Source organism: Castanea sativa, chromosome 3, assembly GCF_040712315.1.
Source record: "Castanea sativa cultivar Marrone di Chiusa Pesio chromosome 3, ASM4071231v1".
Classification (NCBI taxonomy): domain Eukaryota; kingdom Viridiplantae; phylum Streptophyta; class Magnoliopsida; order Fagales; family Fagaceae; genus Castanea; species Castanea sativa.
This window is the reverse complement of record NC_134015.1, coordinates 38,798,717-38,821,972: the sequence shown is the minus strand read 5'-3', so window position 1 is coordinate 38,821,972 and position 23,256 is coordinate 38,798,717. Positions and strand designations below refer to the sequence as shown.

General features: G+C 33.3%; 1 protein-coding gene across 24 annotated transcripts; it reads right to left on the bottom strand.

Annotated features, from left to right (window-relative positions):
- Nucleotides 1-3,033: 3,033 nt before the first annotated feature.
- On the bottom strand, nt 3,034-10,655 carry LOC142629957 (F-box protein PP2-A11-like). Of its 24 annotated transcripts, none has more exons than XR_012843169.1 (8): nt 10,377-10,645; nt 9,719-9,771; nt 8,983-9,046; nt 7,792-7,852; nt 7,400-7,487; nt 6,883-7,001; nt 4,163-4,253; nt 3,034-3,538 (listed from the first exon to the last, which is right to left on the bottom strand). XR_012843169.1 is itself a non-coding variant. In XM_075804021.1 (7 exons), exons 2-5 carry the CDS (start codon nt 9,767-9,769, stop codon nt 6,918-6,920), a joined length of 273 nt encoding a protein of 90 aa, XP_075660136.1. In that variant the 5' UTR covers nt 9,770-9,771; nt 10,441-10,655; the 3' UTR covers nt 3,034-3,538; nt 4,163-4,253; nt 6,883-6,917. The 24 variants fall into 24 exon arrangements, 8 of the variants coding, with proteins under 8 accessions (XP_075660136.1, XP_075660135.1, XP_075660131.1 ...); XR_012843170.1 differs by having other exon boundaries at nt 7,792-7,841; nt 8,991-9,046; XR_012843166.1 differs by having other exon boundaries at nt 8,991-9,046; nt 10,377-10,644.
- Between the last annotated feature and the right edge of the window lie 12,601 nt (nt 10,656-23,256).

Genomic DNA, 23,256 nt, shown 5'->3' with positions numbered 1-23,256 from the left:
CAAAAGCCAGTGCGTGTTCTAATGTATCCATTGAACAATCTTGAGCAATTACCAAATTATCCTTTAATAAATCTGTCCATTCTTCATCTTCTTCAACGCCTCTCATCAAGCTCACTCATGCCTCTATCTCTTCCTCTGTATTTAAAATATATATATATATATATATATATATATATATATATATATATATATATATATATATATATTTTCTAATCTGATCAACACAAATCCCATTGGAAAACCCAACCCAAACCCAACTCAAAATCAACCCAAAACAAAATCAACTCAAAATCAAACCCAAAATCCACAGAAAAAAAAAAAAAAAAATCAACTCAAAATCAACTAAAAAAAAATCAACTCAAAATCAAACCCAAAATCCCAAAATCCTTATGTTTCAATCATCATCATCTTCTTCATCATCATCTTCTATGGAGTGTGGAAAAGAAAGAATAAAGAAGGAAAGATGAAATAAGGAAATAAAGAAAAAAGATGAAAAAAGAGATGCAGTAGCTGTGGACGGATGAGTTCTTGCAGAAGAAAAAAAAAAAAAAAAAGAGGAAGAAGGAGAGCTCTGTGGAAAGTTCTGGAGAAAGGAAGAAGTGGTTGATTGGAGTGGCTGGGAAAAGTGAGGAAAGAAGGAAAAAAAGGAAAAGAGTTATACGTGGGTGGAGGAGAAAAAAAGAGAGAAAAAAAAAAGAAAAAAAAGAAGGAAATACAGTAACGTGTGGAGGAGAAAAAAAGAGGGGAAGAAAAGGGAAAGAAAAAGAAGGGATTGTTATTACAATATTTTTACAAAATTTTCGCAATAACTTTTAAGTGGTAAATTATTATTAGCTAATATTGGTGAGAAAAAAATAATTTTTATAGAAAGAGAAAAAAATAATTTTAATAGTACGGTCAAATTAAAATCAGTATCAATTTTTATCACAATATTTTCACAATAAATCTTAAGTAGTAAGTTATTATTAGCTAATCTTGGTGAGAAAAAAATAATTTTTATAGAAAGAAAAAAAAATATTTTTAATAGTACGGTCAAATTAAAATCAGGTATCAGTTTTTATCACAATATTTTCACAATAAATCTAAAGTGGTAAGTTATTATTAACTAATATTGGTGAAAAAAAAAATTCTAGAAAGAGAAAAAAAATTTTAATAGTACGGTCAAATTAAAATCAGTATCAATTTTTATCACAATATTTTCACAATAAATCTAAAGTGGTAAGTTATTATTAGCTAATATTGGTGAGAAAAAAATAATTTTTATAGAAAGAGAAAAAAATAATTTTAATAGTACGTTCAAATTTTAATCAGTATTAATTTTCATCACAATATTTTCACAATAAATCTTAAGTGGTAAGTTATTATTAGCTAATATTAGTGAGAAAAAAATAATTTTTATAGAAAGAAAAAAAAATAATTTTAATAGTACGTTCAAATTAAAATCAGTATCAATTTTTATCTTAATATTTTCATAATACTTTCACAATAAATTTTAAGTGGTAAATTATTATTAGCTAATATTGATGAGAAAAAAAAATAATTTTTTTAGAAAGAAAAATTGATTTAAGTATATGAATTAGTTGATTTAAGTATGAAATAAATTCCATTATATATACATTGTCATTTTTGGTAATTTATCTCTCAAACTGCAACTTTTATAAGTGCTAGCCAAACACTCAACTTTTTCAAAAAGCACTTTTTAACCGTTTTTACCAAACACTCAGCTTTTTGAAAAAACACTTTTTCATTATGCACTTTTTAAAAACTCAACTTTCTCATTATGCACTTTTTCAAAAAGCCCAACTAAACTCACCCTAAAACTAGCCTATATCCCAAGCGATGCGCAATGCAAATTGAGAAATTTGTAAGAAATTATATATGACCCATTGATTTCATGAATACTATTATTGTTAGTCACACTTAGTCTATGAGGTTTTCTACTAAAACTAAATTCAAACTAAATACATTGGGGGGAAAATTCCTCTAATTCATACAACTAAGAAATGTCACCAAATCATAATGAAATTGTCACCTACAAACCTGTTGGTTCCTAGGTGTCTTTCTTGTATTATTTATGTTTTATATATCAATTAGCTATAAAAACTTCTAGAATTTCATGATACAACAATATAAAAAATAATGTCATAGTGATACAATAATATCACAATATAACCTCCAAATTTTAATTGAACTAAAAGTAGCCAAAAATAAATCCTTACCAAGTATACGCATCATACAAAAAACCAAAAATATAAATTGGCACATAATATAAAAAAATAAACCTAAAAAAATTACAATGCTACATAAGTAAAACTGTATACATAAAATCTAAACAAAATATCTAAGACAAACATAATATTTTGAAAATTAACATATCTCTCAGAAAGAAAAACAAAGATACTGTGAGAAAATTATGGAAGTTTAATTTTTAAGTCCAATGGAAATGAGAATTTATATTGGACAAAAGTGGAGACAAATAATATTTGCCTAATTCATTGAATTTGACTCTTGCAATTCTGCATTGAAGATAGTCTTATGCAGAAAATTGAAAAGTTTTTTTGATTCCTACATTTCCCATAATTTTTTAGATCCATTTGTATCAATTCAAAGCACGTAAAATTATAAATGTATATAAATTCTTTGAATTTTATTAATAGATTGAAATAAATGAATTTGTCATTACTTAATAGTTTGACATAAATGCTAAATTTGGATGAGGTAAAAGCCCAAATGAGAAGGATGTAATACAATAAGTCACTTGGCAGAACCTCATACTTTCCCACATGAGGTCTCTGCTTTTATATATACTAGTGTTTAACCCGTGCAATGCGCAGAATCATTTTACATATTAATGATCTTTGCATCCAACATAAACTTAGTTCTCATACTTCTACTACATACATTCAAACCTAAATAATTTAGTATATTTAAGCATATAGTATCCAATATCCCCTAAAAATTTTAAACATTAATCTCTTTAAATCACATCACATATGTACTTCCATTCTTCAATAGACCACTCGGAGGAACAAATGAAATAAGCAACCACCACTTTTATTACTTCCATTGCGTTCAAATGAGTTTGAATGAAGGGAATTCTTCAAATGAGTTTGAATGAAGGGAATTCACTAGATTGCTTCTCTATTTTGCATGCAAAAATGCAATATCTTCAAAACCATCCAATATCTTCAAAGCACTTAAAACTTGACTTGCTTTGACATCATAACTTACTTAGAAATAAGGGGAAACAAATAATAACAATTTATTACAATGGAAATCATTTAGAAAATAGTGCAAATATATCCAAATGAATTGGCATAATATCTTTGTCTAAACATTTGGGACTAATCTTCAAAGTCGAGTCAGTACATTAAGGAGGATATTCATCAAGGGTTTGTTGTAAATAATATTATGATGGGATATTTGTTCTTAATCTTTGAGGGCCTATTTCTAATAAGTCACCTGAAATTTAAGCGAATCCAAAATATCACTTTAAGAAACAATTATAGCACCGAATTTGTCTGGAGTCTGATGAAACCTAACACAAAAAATGAACACAATAATTACATAATGGCAAGATAATAGGTCTGTAATTTAGATAATATATAAACCATCAAGAAAATATATTAAAAGGCAACCTTTATAGAGAATAGTCCCTTTCAACTCATCTCTATTTAGTATTAATAGTATTATTACAAACTCATATAATGTGTCCTCTCCTGTAATTCCAATTCACATCAAAATTGCTCTAGGTATTATAAGTTCTATTGCAATTTTGTTACAAATCGATTTGAAAGCTGAATTATGATGCCATGCATAACTGGTCGGCAAGTCCACATCAATCCACAACAAAAATGTACTTAATGTCTAGTGGTATAGATCATTGTGAATTAAGTTCAATGCATTATTAACCATTATTCCTCACTAAAACAACCACAATAAACAGGACCCAAAAAGATCTAACCTTGGCAACCGAATCCAATACAATTGACACAAAAAAGTGCAGATAACATTAGATACCCATGCCCAACATTGTAAATTCAGTTCAATATATAATTAATCAAACACCCATTAACCATTATTCCTCACATAAACAAACCTAATAAAATACAAAAAAATACAAAAAAAAAAAAAAAAAAAACCACATTTGTAAAATTTATACCTGGACTATGGCTTGCATAGTACACTCTGCAGTGGAGTGCTCTACGGTTTTGGCTTTCAATAATCTGCCCTTTACTAATTTCACTAACAATCTGCAAAGGTCATTTTATTTTTAAAGCATTTACTCATTTGTTCCAACCAAGAACCTACAAAAAATGATACACAGAAACAAACTAACCTAAGTAAAAAAAAAATTAAAAACCACATAAAAGCTTGAAACACACAAATCTAAAACTTACATGACAATTTCAAACACCATATCTGCTATTCCAAGGAACCACAATGAATCACACCATACTAAAACTTATATGACAATATTAGTTAGAGCCTTTGAGGTATGTATCATAATTTGTGTGAGGGTATGAAAGAGCATATAAAAAGTTAAAATAAAAGAAATATCTCTTATTGTTTCTGTAGATTAAACCCAATTTATCACCACTTTTAATCCCATTCCTCCCCTTTTCTCTTTTGGGTATTACAAAAAGTATTGGAAAACTTTAGCCCACAACATTCTCATAATCTGAACATAATTTCACAAATGATGATTTAAAAAATGAAATATTATACAGGAACTCCTTATATTGCCTAATTGTGCTAAGTGCTAACATATCCTAGATTGTACGATAACTTAAAACAGTGTATTAAAGCAATCAGAATATAATGCACACACAATGAACATGATAAATCAACTCTAACATTTGTGGAATCACCCAATAGGAAAAACTCACAGATTTGTGTAAAATCAAGTCTTGATAGTCATAAATTTACAATAAATATTGTGGTATCCAAAACCATTGTCGCTGTCCCATATGCTAACACACACAAAACAGTAAGAGCTTCTGTGTCCACATGGTCTTTTCTGCATTAAGTAACATGGTCTTTCATTTTTCATCCTCGCATAACTAACACAATTTAAAATAATGAAAATCTTCTTCAGTTTTCATCCACTTATGAGTTATGACTGCTAAGCCTTAATAAATGATTTTGTAAATTATTCAAAGGATTAATTAATATGCAAATATTTTCTACATTAGATACCATATCCATATGCTTAACTTAAATTTAGAAATTACCCTTTCCCTGAGTAGATCTTATTTATACAATTAAAGTATAATTACTTCAAATTTGTTAGATTACAAAGTACAAAGAGGCCAAACACAAATATGAATAAGGATTTCCTAAACTCTACCCCCAAAATACCACTTCCAAAATGACAATAAAATGTGACATGCAAGTTAGCGATTTAAAAAATAAAAAAAAATAAAAAAAAAAAAAAAAAAAAAAAACTAACTAACTAACTAACTAACTTACTTTTCTGAGTCTTCTCTTTTAATATGTACACGTGTCAGAATTTTAAGCGTGATTTTCTCCTAACTTGGCAGCACCTCCTCCTATTACCTATGCTATGCACAGGGTACCCTTCTATTCAAAGAACCATGTCTAGATAGATGCTAAGATTAGAAAATATTTGACCCAATACACTAACATATTCCATAAAGTTTCAATTCCTATGAAAATCAAATGCCTTTATCTAAAATCTGAAATTCCTAGGAAGAGAGAGAAAAAGAGAGAGAAAAAGAGAGAGAGAGAGAGAGGATAGATACAGCCAGTTTATGGTATATTAATAAATGTCCAATTCCATGCAAACCAAGAAAAGAAGACATACTGGACTTCAACCAAAAGGTTCTCTCCATTACACTAAGCAGGAAAAGAAATGATAAAAAACAGCTATTCACATGTATTTAATCATGACATATTTAGTAATCGTGTGCCTTGTGTAGATGATTTAATGAATAATACGATTTAATAGATGCAAGTGGTCATCTAAATCGCTAGGTAATGTTGATTGGCAGAGATTCCTTCAAACAAATTTGGCAGAAAAGTTGTCCAAGAAATAAGGCAGCATATTCTAGCAAATACAATGGCAAAAAAAGCACCAGAACAGATGGAAAGCTTTGCAGTTCTCCATTGTTGAGAAACTGAAGCACCACTTCAAAAACCAACAAAGGCTTTTTAATTTCTCAAAGCTTTTCTAATCAATCTAATGAATCACAAAGTCAAGCAAAAAACAAAAGTTAGCATCTTGTTATATTTTAATAATTTTCCTCACACTTTTAATAGCAATTGAAAGACTACAAATGCCTACTTTTGGATCAGCACAGCAACAATGTAAGAAAAGGAAAAATGGAAAGTTTGAAGGGAGGATTTTCGGGCTTGTCATGATTCTTCTCATAGCAATTAGTTTTTAAAGGATCAAATGTGTTAGTCTAACTCAAAGACAGCATAACTTCAAGTTCAATAATATGATGGTCATATTATTACCAATAAGAACTGCCTTAAACATTAAGAACTTCCAAACAAACTCAATGGTATTGGACATCCTTTGAAATGACCACATCCTTCAAATGACCCATATTTATTATTTAAGAAAACTTGCTAATAAAGTTATTATGATTTATGAACCCACTTGCAATTATGATAGCATCACACAATAAATTTTAAAATGTCAATCATAATTGATAGAAAAGATAACCAAAAAAAAACCTACTCGGACAAATTGCAGCAAGGAAATTCCATAGTTGGCTGGAGTTTCGATCGTCCATCTAAAACATACATCTAAAACATACATGGGAAGAAAAATACAATTTTTCTCCCATTTCCATTGAAAAATCAATACATAAAAACTAAAAAAAGAGGATTAAAAAATTGAACGAATTTGACCTAGATTCTTCAGTTGGGATATGATTCCAATATCTTCAATCACCTATCCCGGTGATCGCTAACCCTTTTGAAGCAATCGACAAACAAACACCACCCGTTCTTTTATGCAGCCAAACTCTCTGCATAAAGCCAATTTTTCAACAAATCCATCAGAAACAGATCCATATCAAGAAAATCATATAATATGAATAATCTAAACAGGAAATAAGCCAGAGTTGGTCTATCTTTTACTTAATGCTAACATAGTGATATTTAAGGAAACATTTAAACTTACTGGAATATGCAATGACTACTAACTAAAATTAAACCAAAAGAACCAAAGAAAATTGATGGTATAAAGAGTTCTATAGCCAAAAAATGTTGGCAGGAAAAAATGATAGTAAACTCTATACTCTAATGAAAGTAAGATAGAAATATTAAAAATGAAACAAATCAGCCTCTAATGATGAAGAAAATAATAACACATGGAAACATAAAGTAAAATTGTATCTAGATTCAACTATTCGATGTATCTTACAGCATTAGACTCATGTCCACCTATCAGTTTGATCCAGTAACTCTTCTTGCAAAATACCAAAGTGTCATCTGGTAAAGAACTTAGAAATCTGTGTTTAAACAACAGGACACAAAGCATAGCAAAAGAAGAATGCAATATATTAAAGAGAGACTACAAAAAGAAGTTGAAACAATCATTGTAAGGAATTCGATCACAAAGCATAGCAAAAAAATAAAATCATAACAGTTTTATAGTTCAGTTGAATACAAAAAAAGAATTCATTGAATTAAAAAAATGAAGAAAAAAGCAGACTAAAATATGCAATTCAAAGCCAAATCAAACCCAAACAGATCAATGGACAAAATTTAATTCAAATTATGAGATAAATAGAGGGAAAATCAGGCTATCCTAACCTCTTAATTTGATGTAGCAACTCTTCTTGCAAAATACCCAAGTGTTGTACCTGGCAAAGAACTTAATATTCAACAAAATGACAGGGTAAGAAGGTTTTTAAAATCACAGCAACGAAGGATGAAAGAGAGACTACAAAAGAAGTGGAAGCAAACATTGTAATATGCTTTGAGTTGCAAAAATATGAAAGATTGTTCCCATATCAAAGGTAATTTATCAGTCCCAAAAAATATTCAAGTCTTAATGTGTAAAAATACAACCATATTTAGTGAATGGCCTGCACAATGTTTAACATTTTGTTGGCTAGTTTTTAACAATCTGTTGGTTATTTCCCATATGATGGCTAAGGATTTGGCTTCTATTGGCCAAGGTTATATAAATAAATACTTAAAGCAAGATTAACACCAAACAGTAACACTTTTTGACACAAACTTGAATTGGAAAGTTTGTTTTCATCTTATACATAAAGATTTTAAAAAATCCAAGGTGAAATTTTACTTTTAACTACAATAAATCAAAGGATAAGTCCCTAATGTTACCAAAAGAAAAAACCAAACCAAAGCATCCAAAGAAAGAGAATTAACCAATCGATTTTTAAAAAAGGGTAAAAGAAGAACCCTAGACAATTAAGCAGGGAAATTTTTTTTAATATAGATATATTGAAGAAGACAGATTGTAATTCGAGTAGTATAATCATCAGATTTTAAATTAAAACATAGATATATTGAAGACTGAAGATGCTGATTTGAATAGGAGAAGAAACAGTGAGATGATGCAGACCTTCCGTATACGTTGCAAAGAGGAGATGGGGAAGAGCACGAACACAAATAGCAGATGCCGCAGAGAGAAGATAGGGGTAGAGCACAAACCCATCTATTAGACTCAACCCTGTTAGTCCTTTATTTATTTATTTTTATCAATAAGTAATCTTCTTAGTCCTTTCCCTGGTCTAAGCACCCTCAAATTTCACAATAGTATTCATTATTAGTGCAGTAATCAGTTCTTACCATTAAACTAATTGCGAAAATTGGTTCCTACAAAGCAAATTCCCCCACCTTTCAAAGGCAACATAATAATGAAAAATAACCCACTATTTGACTATTAGATTCAACAATCAATATATTATCTTGGATGGCAGTGAAGTCTTAGGAAGTATGCTTCAAATATATATAGAAGGAAAAACACAACTCTACCTTCTCACTTTGCTATGGCTGGAATTTGCAGACAGCTTCTAAATTGTATAGATTTGGTCTCTCGCTGTGCATGGTAGAAAGCAAAAAATAATCTGTGGGTTACTGAAGGAGGACATTGGAAAAGAAGTTGGGGTCTACAAACAAACAAAGAATCAAACAAAACCCCTTAAAGAAGATTCTGATCATATTAAAATAAAATAAAATGATTCTTTGATTAAACCAAGCTTGAGATAACCTATAGACTAAACATAAAACCAAAGCTTGATATAACCTAGAAACTTTAATTAAATCCAAACACGAACAAAAGAAGAAAAAAAAAAAGCCTCACATTAATACAAATAGAGCATAAACTAAGAATTCATATGGTGAAGGACATCAAATACCAAAACAACACAATTAAAAATTTGTTAAAAACCCCTTTTTAACGCCGTTGAACCAAAGGCAAACCATTAAACCATAGCAACCCAAAAACCAAAAGTAGATCAAACCAACAGAATTCCTTAATTTCACTCTCCCTTATGAATAACAGAACAGATAAGGGGGGAAACAAAACCTGAAAATTAAAGTGACATGATTAAGTTTAAAAGATCACTAAGCATTAAAACTCAGATAGAGTTTCATCTTCTAGGGGTTTTCCCTCATATCAATAAATAGAGATGAAAAGGGTTACGAACTGAAATTCCTAAATTGACAACAAACCATAATTGAAGAGAATATTAGAAAAAGAAATTAATACCTTTGCTTCAATGAAATTAGTCTCTCTACATTGTGAAAAATTCAACGTCATCTCTGCAAAGAAACTGAATGATTTAAATCCAAAAGAGACAAATTTAAAATTAAAAAAAAAATTATAAACAAAAATATTTAATAAAAATTGTCACATATCAGAATCCTATTTTCTTAGCCCTGATTTCTGAATTTAAATCAAGAACCAAAGCCAACTATAATTGTAAAATTTGAAAACCTATAACAAATCTAATTTACCTTTTAGATTTTTTTTTTTTTTTTTTTTAAATAGAGAAAGATTAGGAACCCATCGGAGGTGTTGTTTTTGGGTGGAGGAAGTTTTTTTATCAAAGAAAGTTTTTTAACAAATCAATATATATATATTTGGACAAAGAATAGCTCAGATAATGAAAATTGATAGACCTTAAATTTTTTATAGGGATTTTGAGACTCCAAAAGACTATCACCCTCAGAACCAATGATTATTTCCTAAAATTTTTTCAAGACAAATTCAAATTGAAACCATTACACCAATCTGAGGCATATACTCTAACCCATATAATAATACTACTTCAATCTTCAACATTTTCTATATTTGTAATCAATTTCAATAAAAATCATAACCTCTGACATTATGAAATTAAACCCAAAAAAACAAAAGAGAAAACCTTGAGCAGAACCCATATGGGATTCGACCATGGTGTGGCTAACGAATTCTGTCTCCCTCTCTACCTCTAAATCTCTAAGCCTTTCCCTGAATTTCTTTTCTCTCAATCTCTCTCTCCTTCCTCTGTGAAACGTGTCGCCATTGTTGGGATCTCTCGCTCTCGTTCTCGGTCTCTCTGTGTGTTAAGTCTTCGGCGCGCCTCATCTCTCTCTCCTTTCTCCGTGTACCATTCTTTTTTTTCTCTTTTTTTTTCAAGCGATTAGTTTCGTTTTATACCAGAGGCTCCCAAACGGTGTTTTTAGCACAGTGAAACATTGTAATTTATCGCTTTTTTTGAGAAGATAAGAAGATAACGTCATTTTTTTTTGGAAGAAGAAGGGAACGTCATTCATTCCATTATAATAATATAATAAAATCCTGATATAAACCTCCCACGCAGAATCCTCTATCCAATACAAATCAAAATCTAAGTTTCTAGCATATTGAACTAATACATGTGCTATATTATTACCTCCCTTCCAAATCTTACTGGTTGTAACCCATTGTAGGCCGGACATCAAATGGCGGATATCATCCACCACATTGCCAAGAAAAGAATAGTTAGCCACATCTGAGGAAATTGCCTTCATAACATTTAAATTATCTCTCTCTATCACTAGCCGATTAAAGCTAGCATCCACAGCAAATTCAATGGATCGTCGACACGCAAGGAGTTCAGCTTCTTCACTTGTATCCACCTTCGACCCAATAGCAGACATACCAGCCATGACCTCACCCTTATCGTTCTTGATTATAGCACCTATACCAGATTTCTCCAACTCAGAAAAAATTGCTGCATCAAAATTTAACTTGTATTCCGAAGACGAAGGCGGCTGCCAGGTCTCACCAAGTTGTTGCTCCCTCGGCTGCTATCCAGAGATACTTGTGCTTGTTTAAATTCCTTAAGAAACTCCTCTGCCCTTTTGTTAAGACTAGCCGGATGCTTCAGCTGCCCACCATACAAGACACAGTTACGCTGATTCCAAATCAGCCAACTCTGAACACAAAACAGCTCCATCTCTTCAAGGGAAAGCCGGTCTACCAAGTGCTCCACCAACTGCATGACATCGCTAAAGCCAGAGACACCCTTTTGCAGTTTCGAAATGCTCTCTGCCCAGACATCTTGCACCGCTGCACAGCCCCATAAAACGTGGATTGCTGATTCCACCTCCCTGGTACAGATGTGGCATTTGTCATCAGTGATAATTTTCCTCTTCACCAGGTTACACTTTGTTGGTAATATGTCATTACATGCCCGCCACCCAAAAATTTTAACTTTGTTTGGAATACAAAGCTTCCACAAAACTGGCCAGATAAGCTTCCCAACACAGCCCTCTAAAGATTCAACCTGAGACCCTTCACCTCGCATTCTTCGTGCAACCTTGTAGGCAGCCTTGACAGAGAACTTCCCATGTCTATTATGCATCCAAATAATTGAGTCCGAAACAGCCCTTCTACTAAGGGGAATCTTTGTAATTGCCTTAGCATCTTCTCTATGGAACAAAGTCATGATCATATCACCTTTCCAAATATGCAACTTTGGATCAATTAATTCTGAAACAGTCATGTCCTCAACCAGCTCATGAATGGGATGAAGAACCTTGTTAGTAGGATAATTAGGTATCCATTTATCTCCCAGCACACTTATTGAAACCCCATTACCAACCCTCCAACAATAGCCCAATTTAAGAATAGGAAGAGCAGCCACCAAACTTCTCCACACATAAGAACATCTAGGAGACTCTTTTGCCTCAAGAAAGGAGGAACGAGGAAAATACCTTGCTTTGAAACACTTTGATAGTAAGGAATCACGGTCTTGGATCAATCGCCAGCCTTGTTTAGCTAACATAGCTAAATTAAATTCCCTCAGCAGTGAATTCACTAGATAAGACCACCATCATATCATCAGTCACCCTACGTGGAACAGCATCCAAGCACTCCTCCATTTGATCACCAGCTCCTGCATGAAAAAAAGTGTGAAAATAATCTAAAACTACCTCCACCACATCTTCTATTTCCTCTACCCATTGCCCTTGAGCATTTTAAATACCCCTAATGTGATTCTTCCTTCTTCTTTGAGTAGCTTTTGAATGAAAGAATTTTTTATTTTTATCACTATGCTTCAACCATGAAACTCTCGACCTCTGGGCCCAATAAATTTCTTGTTTTTGAAGAATGTCATCTAGCTTTTTACTCAATTCCAAATACTTGGCTTTACTAGTTTCAGATACTTTTTCTTCATTTAAACAGTCCAACCTTTTTTGAATCTCTTTAATTGCTTCAACATCTGAATTAGTCCTGGCCGAACCCTATCTCATCAATTTTGCTCCACACGCTTGAATTTTCTGCTGAATACATTCAAGGCCGTGAGAAGCACTAAGAACTCTACCCCAAGCTTCCTTCACTATGTCCTTACAATCATCTAGCAGCAGCCAAGACTCCTCAAACTTGAAACTTTTCTCCCTTCACTGCCTTTGGTGATCAAAAGATTGTACCTGCAACAACAGTGGTAGATGATCTGATGCATGGGCAGATAATGTCAACGAGCTTCCAACCTTCTACAGTGATCGACACGTATACGGTATACTTATCCGCCTTCCCTTTTCTTAGATAAAACACCCCCTTTATTACACTAATTTTTTTTTTAATTGGAGGCATTTTGTATGTTCTTGTAGTATGTCAATCATTTTAAAGGTTTTGATCTTCTCAATAATAATAATAATAATAATAATAATAAAAGGTTTTGAGAGCATTTCGCTCTCTTAAGTGATTGAGAGATATTGTGATATTTATGTGTGAGTAGTATGGTTTATATGAGTGGTTAAAATAACATAGTTGAGCTTAAATTCATAAGTTTTTGGATCAAGTGGTGTGACTATTTATTACATTAACTACTCAATTGGAGTCTCCAACGTACACTTGGTATCAGAGCTTGATTCGAGGGCAAGTGTTTGTTAATGGATTCCACCAAGTAGAACAGGAAGACTCACATGACTTCACCTATGGTCGAGTAAAAGGCTATGACACTTGAATTGTTAAGAAAAAGACTTCTATTCAATTAGAGAACAAATTGAAGTGCCACAAGTGATTTGGTAGCTAGAAGACTCACACGTGAAGGGGCACAAATTTATTGTGATATTCATGTGTGAGTAGTATTGTTGGTTAAGAAGTGAAGTCTCATATTGAATACTAATGAAAAGAGTAATTAATATAGCATATTTTGCCAACAATTAGTATCAGAGCCTAGTTTGAGAGCAAATTTATGTTAATACTAGATTCGACCAAATAGAACGAAGAAAACTCTCATGAGTCATGACTCCTCCCATGGTCGAGTAAAGTTATATGACATTTGGATTGTTATGAAAATGATTTATGTTCAATGGAGAGATTAACTGAAGTATTACAAGTTACTTGATCGCTAGATGACTCATCACACTTGAAGTGGGAGAGATTTATTGCAATATTAACATGTGAATAGTGTGGTTGGTTATGAGTGAAGTCCCACATTGAATACAAATGAGAAGAGAGTAATTTTATTATTATTTTTATATACAACACAGTTGGACTCAAACTCATAGGCTTAAACCTTTTGTGTCAAATGGTGTCCTTATATGCTAATATAAACTACTCAACTGGAGTCTCCCCAAGGCATTATCTCCCCAACAAGAGGTCTTCTAATTATTTTAGAGACTTCAAGTAAGGTGGAAAATGAGTCGAGCAAGGTTGAATTGAGTATCGAGTATTGTCTAAAATTGTTCATTTAATTTTGTTTGAAAAATGAGCCAAGCTCAATCTCATCAATGAACAAAATTCCATATTAACGCTCAATTTGTTTTCTTGTTAAACAAACTGAGCTTGTTTATAAGCAACTTGGTTAACTTATTTTATTTCCCATAAATAGTCAACACTATTCCAGAAAAAGCAAACTAATAATTAATAACTAAACTATAGTTGAAATTATATATACACACACATACACACTAGACTCATCACACGCGCTTTGCGCGTGCAATAATGTTCTTTTTTATTTATTTATTTTTTTAGTTAGGTGTTATAATGCTTAAAAGTGATATATAAATAACCGTGTATTTTTTTTTTTTTTTAAGAAGGAGGTAAGATAACGTGGAATAATGTTTAAAATTGAAATAGAGAACCGTAAGAAGTTGAAACCCAATAGGACATTTGAATTTATTGATTGGGATAAGAATTGAGATGAGTAAAAAAATTTGAGATTTGAACAAAAGAAAAATGATATGCGTTAGTGTGAATGGATGAGGATTTGTGAGAATTGAATAGAATTCGGATAACAAAAATTTCGGAATGTTTTAAAGAATTTTTTTTTTAAAAAACCATAGAAATTTCAAAATAAGAATGTGTACTATAGTTTTTACTTTTTACGTGAGGTAGGGTTTTTTTTTTTTTTTTTTTTTTTAAAGCAATAATTTTGTATTTTTTTTTTATAAAGATAATTGAACTATTTGAATTCAAATAGATAACAAGTACAGATAGGAATCAGACATTTGAATAAAAATGGGTGGTGAGAATAATGGTTTTTTTTATTTTTACCTTTTGTACGTGAGATAATATTACTGTTTAACATTTTTTGCTTTTTTGTAAGAAAAAAAAAATTAAACTAAAGGGTATGCTATTTCAGAATTTATATGAGGATATTTTGATACACCAAAATTTGAAGACGAAACAAGGGAATCCTCTTATTAATAGTGTGCATGTATATATATATATATATATATATATATATATATATATATATATATATATATATATATATATATATATATAAAATTAAATAATTATAATAGTAGGAATGAATGATTTGAACTTTGGTTCTTCTAATAAAGGAGAGTATGATGCACTACTAAGTTACCAGGCTCTTAGTTGAAATTATACTATTCATGAATTTTTTTTTACTAATTACTATTTGAATTAAATAGATATAGTTTTGAGTTAAATAGATACTGTTAGGGTAAAAAATTCGACCATTGGCAAGGCATGAACAAAGCATTGAGTCTTGTAGATTTTATGGTGAGTTTTATCATGCCCAAGATGAAGGCTTAAGATTAGCTGAAGAAAATGATTTTGTTTTTTTGTTTCCTTGACTGAAAGCTCGACACATGGCGATTAATTGAGACTTAATATATGCTTTTCTCTGAATTTTGTTTTTGTTTCAGTTGTGATTTAATTTCTTCCGAATTTTGAATATTTTTTTTAACTTCCTTAGTCCTTAAGCTCAACAAATAAAATAAAAATATATCAAATTGACCAATTAATTATTTAAACTATATCCTCAATCAATAATATTATGACAATTATTTAATTCAACTAATTAAATTAACCAATTAATTATTTAATTAACTTAACCAAATATATCAAATTAAACAATTAATTATATAATTAATCAGCTTTTACTAATTTTTCTTGGAATCAAGAAATACTGCCTCGGGATTTAATTTGGTGCATGCAACCTTACCATAAACTATATCCTCAATGAATAGTATTATTACACATAATTTAATTTAAATTGGACTAAAAATATACCAATTAGAATTAAAAGTTCTTAGTCACATATAGTCAAGACTTATGTCATGCAAGTGCATTTTATTGTTAAAACTCGTTTCTTTGATATTTTTTAATCCGGTTGTTCGATTAGGGCTCTTGAACTATAATTTTGATCACTATGACTTGAAGATTTAAATCATGTAATGCAATTGGAAAGCAAGCGGTCAAAATAACAATTCATCACTGTGAAGTGATATGCATTGCAAGTGGGGTTGAATGAGAGTTGAGTTATCCAATAGGGAGATCAAACAAATTTTGGAAAAGATGGTTTAACCATATCATAAAAATTAGTATTTGAGATTGAATGATGCATTTTGATCATACCACACAGCTTATAGAAATATTCTTGGTTTGTCCCGCTATCGACTTTTCTAGGTAAAGCTTGTCACTTGCCTACAAAATTGGAACACAAATCATATTGGGAACTAAAGATGTTAAACTTTAACTTAAATAAGGTTAGTCCATTGAGAAAATTGCAATTGAATGAGTTAGAAAAAATTTGACATAATGCATATGAGAATTCTAAGATTTATAGAGAAAGAATGAAGGTTTTTCATGACAAACATATTTTAAGGAAATCATTTGAACCATCTCAAAAAAGTTGCTTTTTGTATAATTCTAGGTTACATTTGTTTCCCAATAAATTGAGATCTAGACTAAACCTTTCATTGTAAAAAATGGTTTTCCTTATGGTGTCATAGAGATTGAGAATTCTAAGAATGGTTATACATTTAAGGTGAAAGGATACAATCTTAAACAAAGAAACAAATTCTATTTTCTCTCCTATCCTATTTACTACAGTGACGAAGAATCAAATTCAACCTTTTCAAATGAACAATTTGAAGACGTATTGATTCTAACAACTGATGGAAGAGTTGATCATTCAGACCTTTTCTTGAGAATTTCTAACCTAAGGAGGAATCCATTAATTCAGCGAATTTGATTTATCAGACTTGCCAAACAATTAGAGATATGCATGAAGAATATAAAATAAAGTACTCTTATATTTGCATATTTAGCCTTACTTTGACATTATTTTGTGACTAAGTATAAACTATCTTTAGTTTATAGGTAATAAAGTCTTTACATGCTAATGGGCTTTATTTAAGGCAAAAGGATGAAATCTAATTCAAGTAGGCTGAACCCAATTTAGACTCAAAGAAGTACAATATGTGGAGAAGCTTGATCAATTTTGGAAAGAAGCCAATTGTAGTAAAAGTCCTACTTGGAATCAAGATATTTTTGTGCATGTCTCAGTTTTTTAGGCATAACTCTCAACTCAAATATTGGATTGTGGTGAATGAAGTTGGCTGGAAAAATAACTCAAAGGCTAGAACGTTGTAGTTTACGTAAAGCCCAGATTTTGACTTTTTCTTGGCCACAATCACCTCACAACATGGGTCTGAAAATTTGACAAATATCACTATCCGAATTTCCTTACTCTTTTACGGTTTCTCTACAACTGCTAGAGATATAAAAGTCACTAGGGTTAGACATGGCAAAACAGGCGGGTCGGGTCGGGTTGGCCCGTATTTTTCACATGAATCTTCTTTTTTTTTTTTTTTAATAAGTAAAACAATATGTATTTGTCATTTGGAAAGTTATGCAACAAATTACTTAATGTAAAATGCATTACTTTAAATTCACCACTTATATCAAGAATGAACTTAGTTAAACTTACTAATATATATATTCAATAATTTTAAAATTATACAAATCCTAACATTGCTATCTAAAACAAAATAATACAAAGATAAGTAAAACAAATACACAAGTTTTATTTCTACACAATATCAACATTCCAAAATATAAAACAAAATTACAAATGACTTATTGAATAACTCATTTGATAAAGAATAAAAACATATAAGAAATTTACAATCTAATTAATTTTATAATCTATTATCAATTGTGGTTGACACTCTATTTCAATTTGAGATATATATTAAAGTTTGGTTGTTTACTTATTTATACATGGTCTCTTTTATGACTATCATATCATTGTTAAGCAATACACACTCTAGGATATATCATAATTTATTTTGAAAAGCCGTTTATTTTGGACATAAATTGTTAAAAAATAGGTCTAAGCAATCATAATTTATGCTAATTTGATACTCTACCTTCACTATTTTCACACTTATGAATGTTTCTCACACATGTCTACAATTTTAAATCTATATTTTTAACTCTATTGTAACCAGATTATCTTGGCATGTATTTTTCTATTTGATATCTAAAAATCTTTACTCATTACAGAATGCTCAATCATTCATCCTTCAATTAATTTGCATGCAGTTATGTAAATGTATCAATTGTTTCCGTAAAGCTCACAACAAATAATTAAACCAATATTGTCTTAATTTTACTATTTTTTTTACCCAAAAAAAAAGTTTTAAAAAAATGGCTTGGTTGACCCGCAAAAAACACGGGTTGGGTCACGACCCAACCCGTATTTGCTTCGGGTAAAAAAAAAATCAGGTTCGGGTCGGGTCAGAAAATTCGTACTCGTTTTGCCATGTCTAGCTAGGGTTGAATGTGAGACGAAAGTTGAAGAGAAGAAATAAAATAGAGCGAAAGGGGCTGCCACATGTGTTGCTATCTTTGTGACTTTTCCCCAAGACAACACAATGACTTCTCTCCTTTAATCCAATTTTTTTATTTTATTTGTTTATTTTAATGTTTAGAGTTTTATTTCAATAACCATGAGTAGCTAAATTTTTTTATTAATGTTGTGGACAAAAACTTGTTGATGATTATCAATATTATTTATGAGATTTGATTTTCCCATAGTTTTGCAAGTCTATCATGAGAATATATAGTTCATTTGGATTGGAATATAGTGAGCAAATTTTGTCAACTATTCCACCACCACCCAAATAATATCCTGACTCATAGGTGACCCCAGTAATCTAGACACAAGTTCCATGGAGATGTGTTTCCACTTCCACTTGGGTATAGAGTGGTTATAACAACCCTGAGGGGCTTTGATGTTCTAGTTTGACTTGTTGGCAGGTTAGGCATTGCTCCATAAAAGGTGATAATATTTTTCTTTTCATGTTGTTCCTCCAATAAACTTCTCAAAAATCATGATACATCTTGGTACTACCCGGATGCACCGTGTAAGGTGAACAATGTGCTTACTCCGATATCTCTACTTTAATTAATGAATAATTAGGCACACAAAGCCTAGTACTAAACCTTAAAGCATTGTCATTGGATATTTTAAATTCAAGTCTACTTCGATTGTGAACTTCTTCCATGATCGAACCCTAAATCTCTTCTTCGATGGTGAGCAACCTTAATAGTTGAGGTAATAATTAGTTAGTAACTTGTTCAATGCAATAAACATTAACATAAAAGGATTTTTTTTTCTATTTTATTTTTTTTCTAAAAATTAAATGCGACAAAATATGATAGTTATTAATAGTCATTTTTATGATTGTGTTTGTATATAGAATTATATTTTGGATCTGATTAATAAGTGTAATTAGGGTATTTGTTAATTAATCATTTGAAAAAAAAATTAATACCTTTTTCATGGGAAATATAAAAAGTTGTCAAAAAAGTAAGTTTTTTTTTTCTTAATTTTTTTTAGAAATATTTCCAAAATCAATGCGCTTAGGGATTTTGCTAATTTATTCCTTATATATCATTACACATTTAATATGATTCTATTTATACATGCACATATATATTCTATTATTTAAGGAAAATATGATACACCAACATTATAATAGAGGGTTTAATTATTGAATATAACTTATATAAAATTAAAATATATAAATGAGAATTCTTCTATAAATTATAGATAGGTAGTGTGGGGGGGTAAAAAGATCCTGAAGGGAATGTGGGCCTTTTGAGCTGTGTTAAGGAAGGCCGACCTGCTCCTGGGTTTAGAATTTGTTAGTACTATGGGTCGGCCCATACGCTGAGGATCCGTGGATCCAGCCGAGGGTAAACTTACCCTCGGATAGACACCGAAGAACTCGGGACTTCATAGTAAAGATTAGGAGATGACACGGTTAAGGCCAATGGTTAAAAGGGGTGAACTCTAGAATGCCCCAGAAGCACCGATGTTGGAGAAATGTCAAGGATAAAGGCTGCCACATCCGTATTAAAGACCCTGCACCTACTACCCTGGCCGCATTAATGGGTAAGTGACACCTGAACAGTGGAAGGGAAACTTCTGGTTACTATTCAAAGGCACTGAGAAAAGAAATATCTAGGTTAAGGGGGAGATGGGACAACACGTGTACAAAGTATCAAAGAGAGGAGTATTTAAGGGGAAACCTAGAACACAAAAGGTGGACGGCCTTTTTGTAACCTAAAAAGAAAAGAAACAAAGAGAGAGATAATATAAGAACAACTCTCGGCTTATGTCCGAGGAAGCTGATTTACTATATTCCTTGTTGTTTCCAAGTATTTGCAATCTTTAGTTTGTCATTTAATCCTCACACACTTCTAACCTGGGTTTCAAGCCCACACTCTACAAATTCATATTGTTTAAGGCTCATTGGGCCTGAGCCCGTAACTGTTCTTGGGTCCAGGTGCAATTGTGCACTTACAATTGGCGCCGTCTGTGGGAAATCTAGTCTAGAAGAGGTAGGAATATTATGGCAGGCTTAGGCTCTCACCATGCAGAGTCACAGGGATCACAACCGGAAGACCATTTCGAACGTCTTGAACGTCGAAGGGATCGTGAAGGGAGTGTCCATACAAAATACCCTGGCGCTAGCCATACTCATGGCGGGGGTAGCACCACCCACGAGGAGGGATCTAAATCCATGCAGAGGGAAATCAATCGTTTGAAGAGGAAGTTACGTCGTGCTAAACGTAAGCTTTCACCGTCCTCGTCTAGTTCTTCTTCGGAGAAGGATAGGGGAATTGGCTATGGCTCAAGGTCGCGCTCCCCCACCAGTGCAACGTCCTCCGGTGAGGAGGGCGACCAGCCAACCCGCAGACATAAGAAGCTTCGTTCTAGGGGCTTAGGCAACGATACTATGAGTAGGGCGTTGCACCAACTCTCTAAATCTCCGTTTTCACGGAGGATTGAGAAGGGAAGGCTTCCCAGAAGGTTCACCCAGCCCACCTTTACCATCTATAATGGCCGGACTGATCCAGTGGAGCACGTGAGTCACTTCAACCAGAGGATGGCAGTGCACTCTCACAATGAGACTCTGATGTGTAAGGTTTTCCCCTCCAGCTTGGGACCTGTGGCTATGAGATGGTTTAACGGTCTCAAATCGGGGTCTCTAGGCTCGTTTGGGGAGCTAACTAGGGCATTCGCTTCGCGATTTATTACTTGTAGCAGAGTCCCTCGGCCATTGGACTCCCTGCTATCCATAGCCATGAAGGAAGGGGAGACACTGAAAGCATACTCCGACCGATACTGGGAGATGTTTAACGAAATAGATGGTGACTTTGATGAGGTGGCGCTTAATACCTTTAAGGTAGGTCTTCCTACTGACCACGACCTAAGAAAGTCTTTGACGAAAAAGCCTGTCCGCAGCGTACGCCGCCTTATGGATCGTATTGATGAGTACAAGAGGGTAGAAGAAGACCAGCAGCAAGGAAAGGGAAAGGAAAAGGTTATCCCACAGGAGAGAAGGGATTTCAGGTCGGACAGATACCACAACAACAAGCCGAGGAGGGATTACTTCGGGCAATCCAGCTCGGCAGCACCTTAGGCTGTAAATACTGTGTTCCGAGAACCAGTGCATCAGTTACTGGAGAAAGTTCGTAAAGAGCCCTTCTTCAGATGGCAAGGAAAGATGGCAGGGGACCCTGCGAAAAGAAACCAAAACCTCTTTTGTCAGTACCATCAGGATGTGGGCCACACTACCGAGAACTGTCGGACCCTCTGGAACCACTTGGAACAGCTTGTCAGTGAGGGAAAACTGAAGCAGCACCTGTGCTACCCTAATGGGCAGGGCAGTCAACCTGTTTCGAATAACCAGAGGAACAATCCATCTCGGCCTGCATTAGGAACAATTAATGTTATCTTCGCTGCGCCTGGTAGGACCGGCTCAGGTCCCACTAGAGTGATGGTGGTTTCCCATCCTCAGGTCGAGGATGTGGGTAGCAGGCCGAAGAGGTTGAAGGGCACCTTGCCCGTCCTAGGTTTCTCCGAGGAGGATAAGGTAGGGACTATTCAGCCCCATGATGATGCTCTTGTGGTCACCCTCAGGATAGGGAACTATGATGTGAGAAGGGTGATGATAGACCAGGGCAGCGGTGCAGATATCATGTACCCTGATCTATTCAAGGGGTTAAGGTTGAGGTTGGAAGATCTTACTCCTTATGATTCGCCGCTCATAAGCTTTGAAGGGAGAGCCGTTGTGCCGAAGGGACAAATTCGTTTGCCCGTTCGATCCGGCTCAGAAACGGTTGAGGTGGACTTTATTGTGGTTGACGCGTACTCTCCGTATACAGCCATCCTTGCCAGGCCATGGCTGCATGCTCTTGGAGCTGTCTCCTCTACCTTGCATGTTAAAGTTAAATTTCCCTCAGGGGAATGTGTTGAAGAGTTCCTCGGCAGCCAATCGGTGGCCAGGCAGTGCATATCGGCTGCTGTCCTGCATCAGACGGAGGCCGAATCTTCGGCCCTGATCACTAAGGAATTATAGCAATTAACTGCTCCCGGTTCATCTGGGATGGTGACAGGGGAGGAGACATATTGTGAGGGGTTGGAGAAGTTTCCAGTAGCCGATGACCCAGAGAGGTTCTTCCAAGTCGGTGTACTTTTACCACACCAAAAGAAGATGGAACTGTTAGAATTCTTGAAGGACAATGTTGACGTTTTTGCGTGGGATCCTTATGAAGCTCCAGGCGTTGATCCGAGCTTCATTTGTCATCACTTAAATGTCAATCCAGCTATCGTTCCGAGAAGGCAGCCACCTCGGCGATCCTCCATGGAACATTCCGAGGCTGTGAAGGAAGATGTTCTTAAGCTTAAAAGGGCTGGTGCTATCAAAGAGGTTTTCTACCCCGAGTGGTTGGCCCATACGGTTGTTGTGAAAAAGAAGAACGGAACGTGGAGGGTATGTGTGGACTTCACTGATCTGAACAAGGCCTGTCCTAAGGATTCGTTCCCAATGCCACGTATTGATCAACTGGTGGATGCCACTGTCGGACATCCTCGGATGAGTTTTTTGGACACCTTCCAGGGTTACCACCAGATTCCCTTAGCATTAGAGGACTAGGAGAAAACTGCCTTCATTACACCGACGGGGAATTATCATTATAAGGTCATGCCATTCGGC

What these genes read in the sequence shown, in the direction of transcription:
- LOC142629957 (XM_075804016.1), bottom strand. Translation starts at nt 8,662, where the DNA reads ATGGGTTTGTGCTCTACCCCTATCTTCTCTCTGCGGCATCTGCTATTT. An exon ending in CTTTGCAACGTATACGGAAG is followed by an intron (nt 7,842 to 8,569) that starts GTCTGCATCATC and finishes GTTCTTTGCCAG; the next exon opens with GTACAACACTTGGGTATTTT. An exon ending in GTGGACATGAGTCTAATGCT is followed by an intron (nt 7,002 to 7,399) that starts GTAAGATACATC and finishes GGCTTTATGCAG; the next exon opens with AGAGTTTGGCTGCATAAAAG.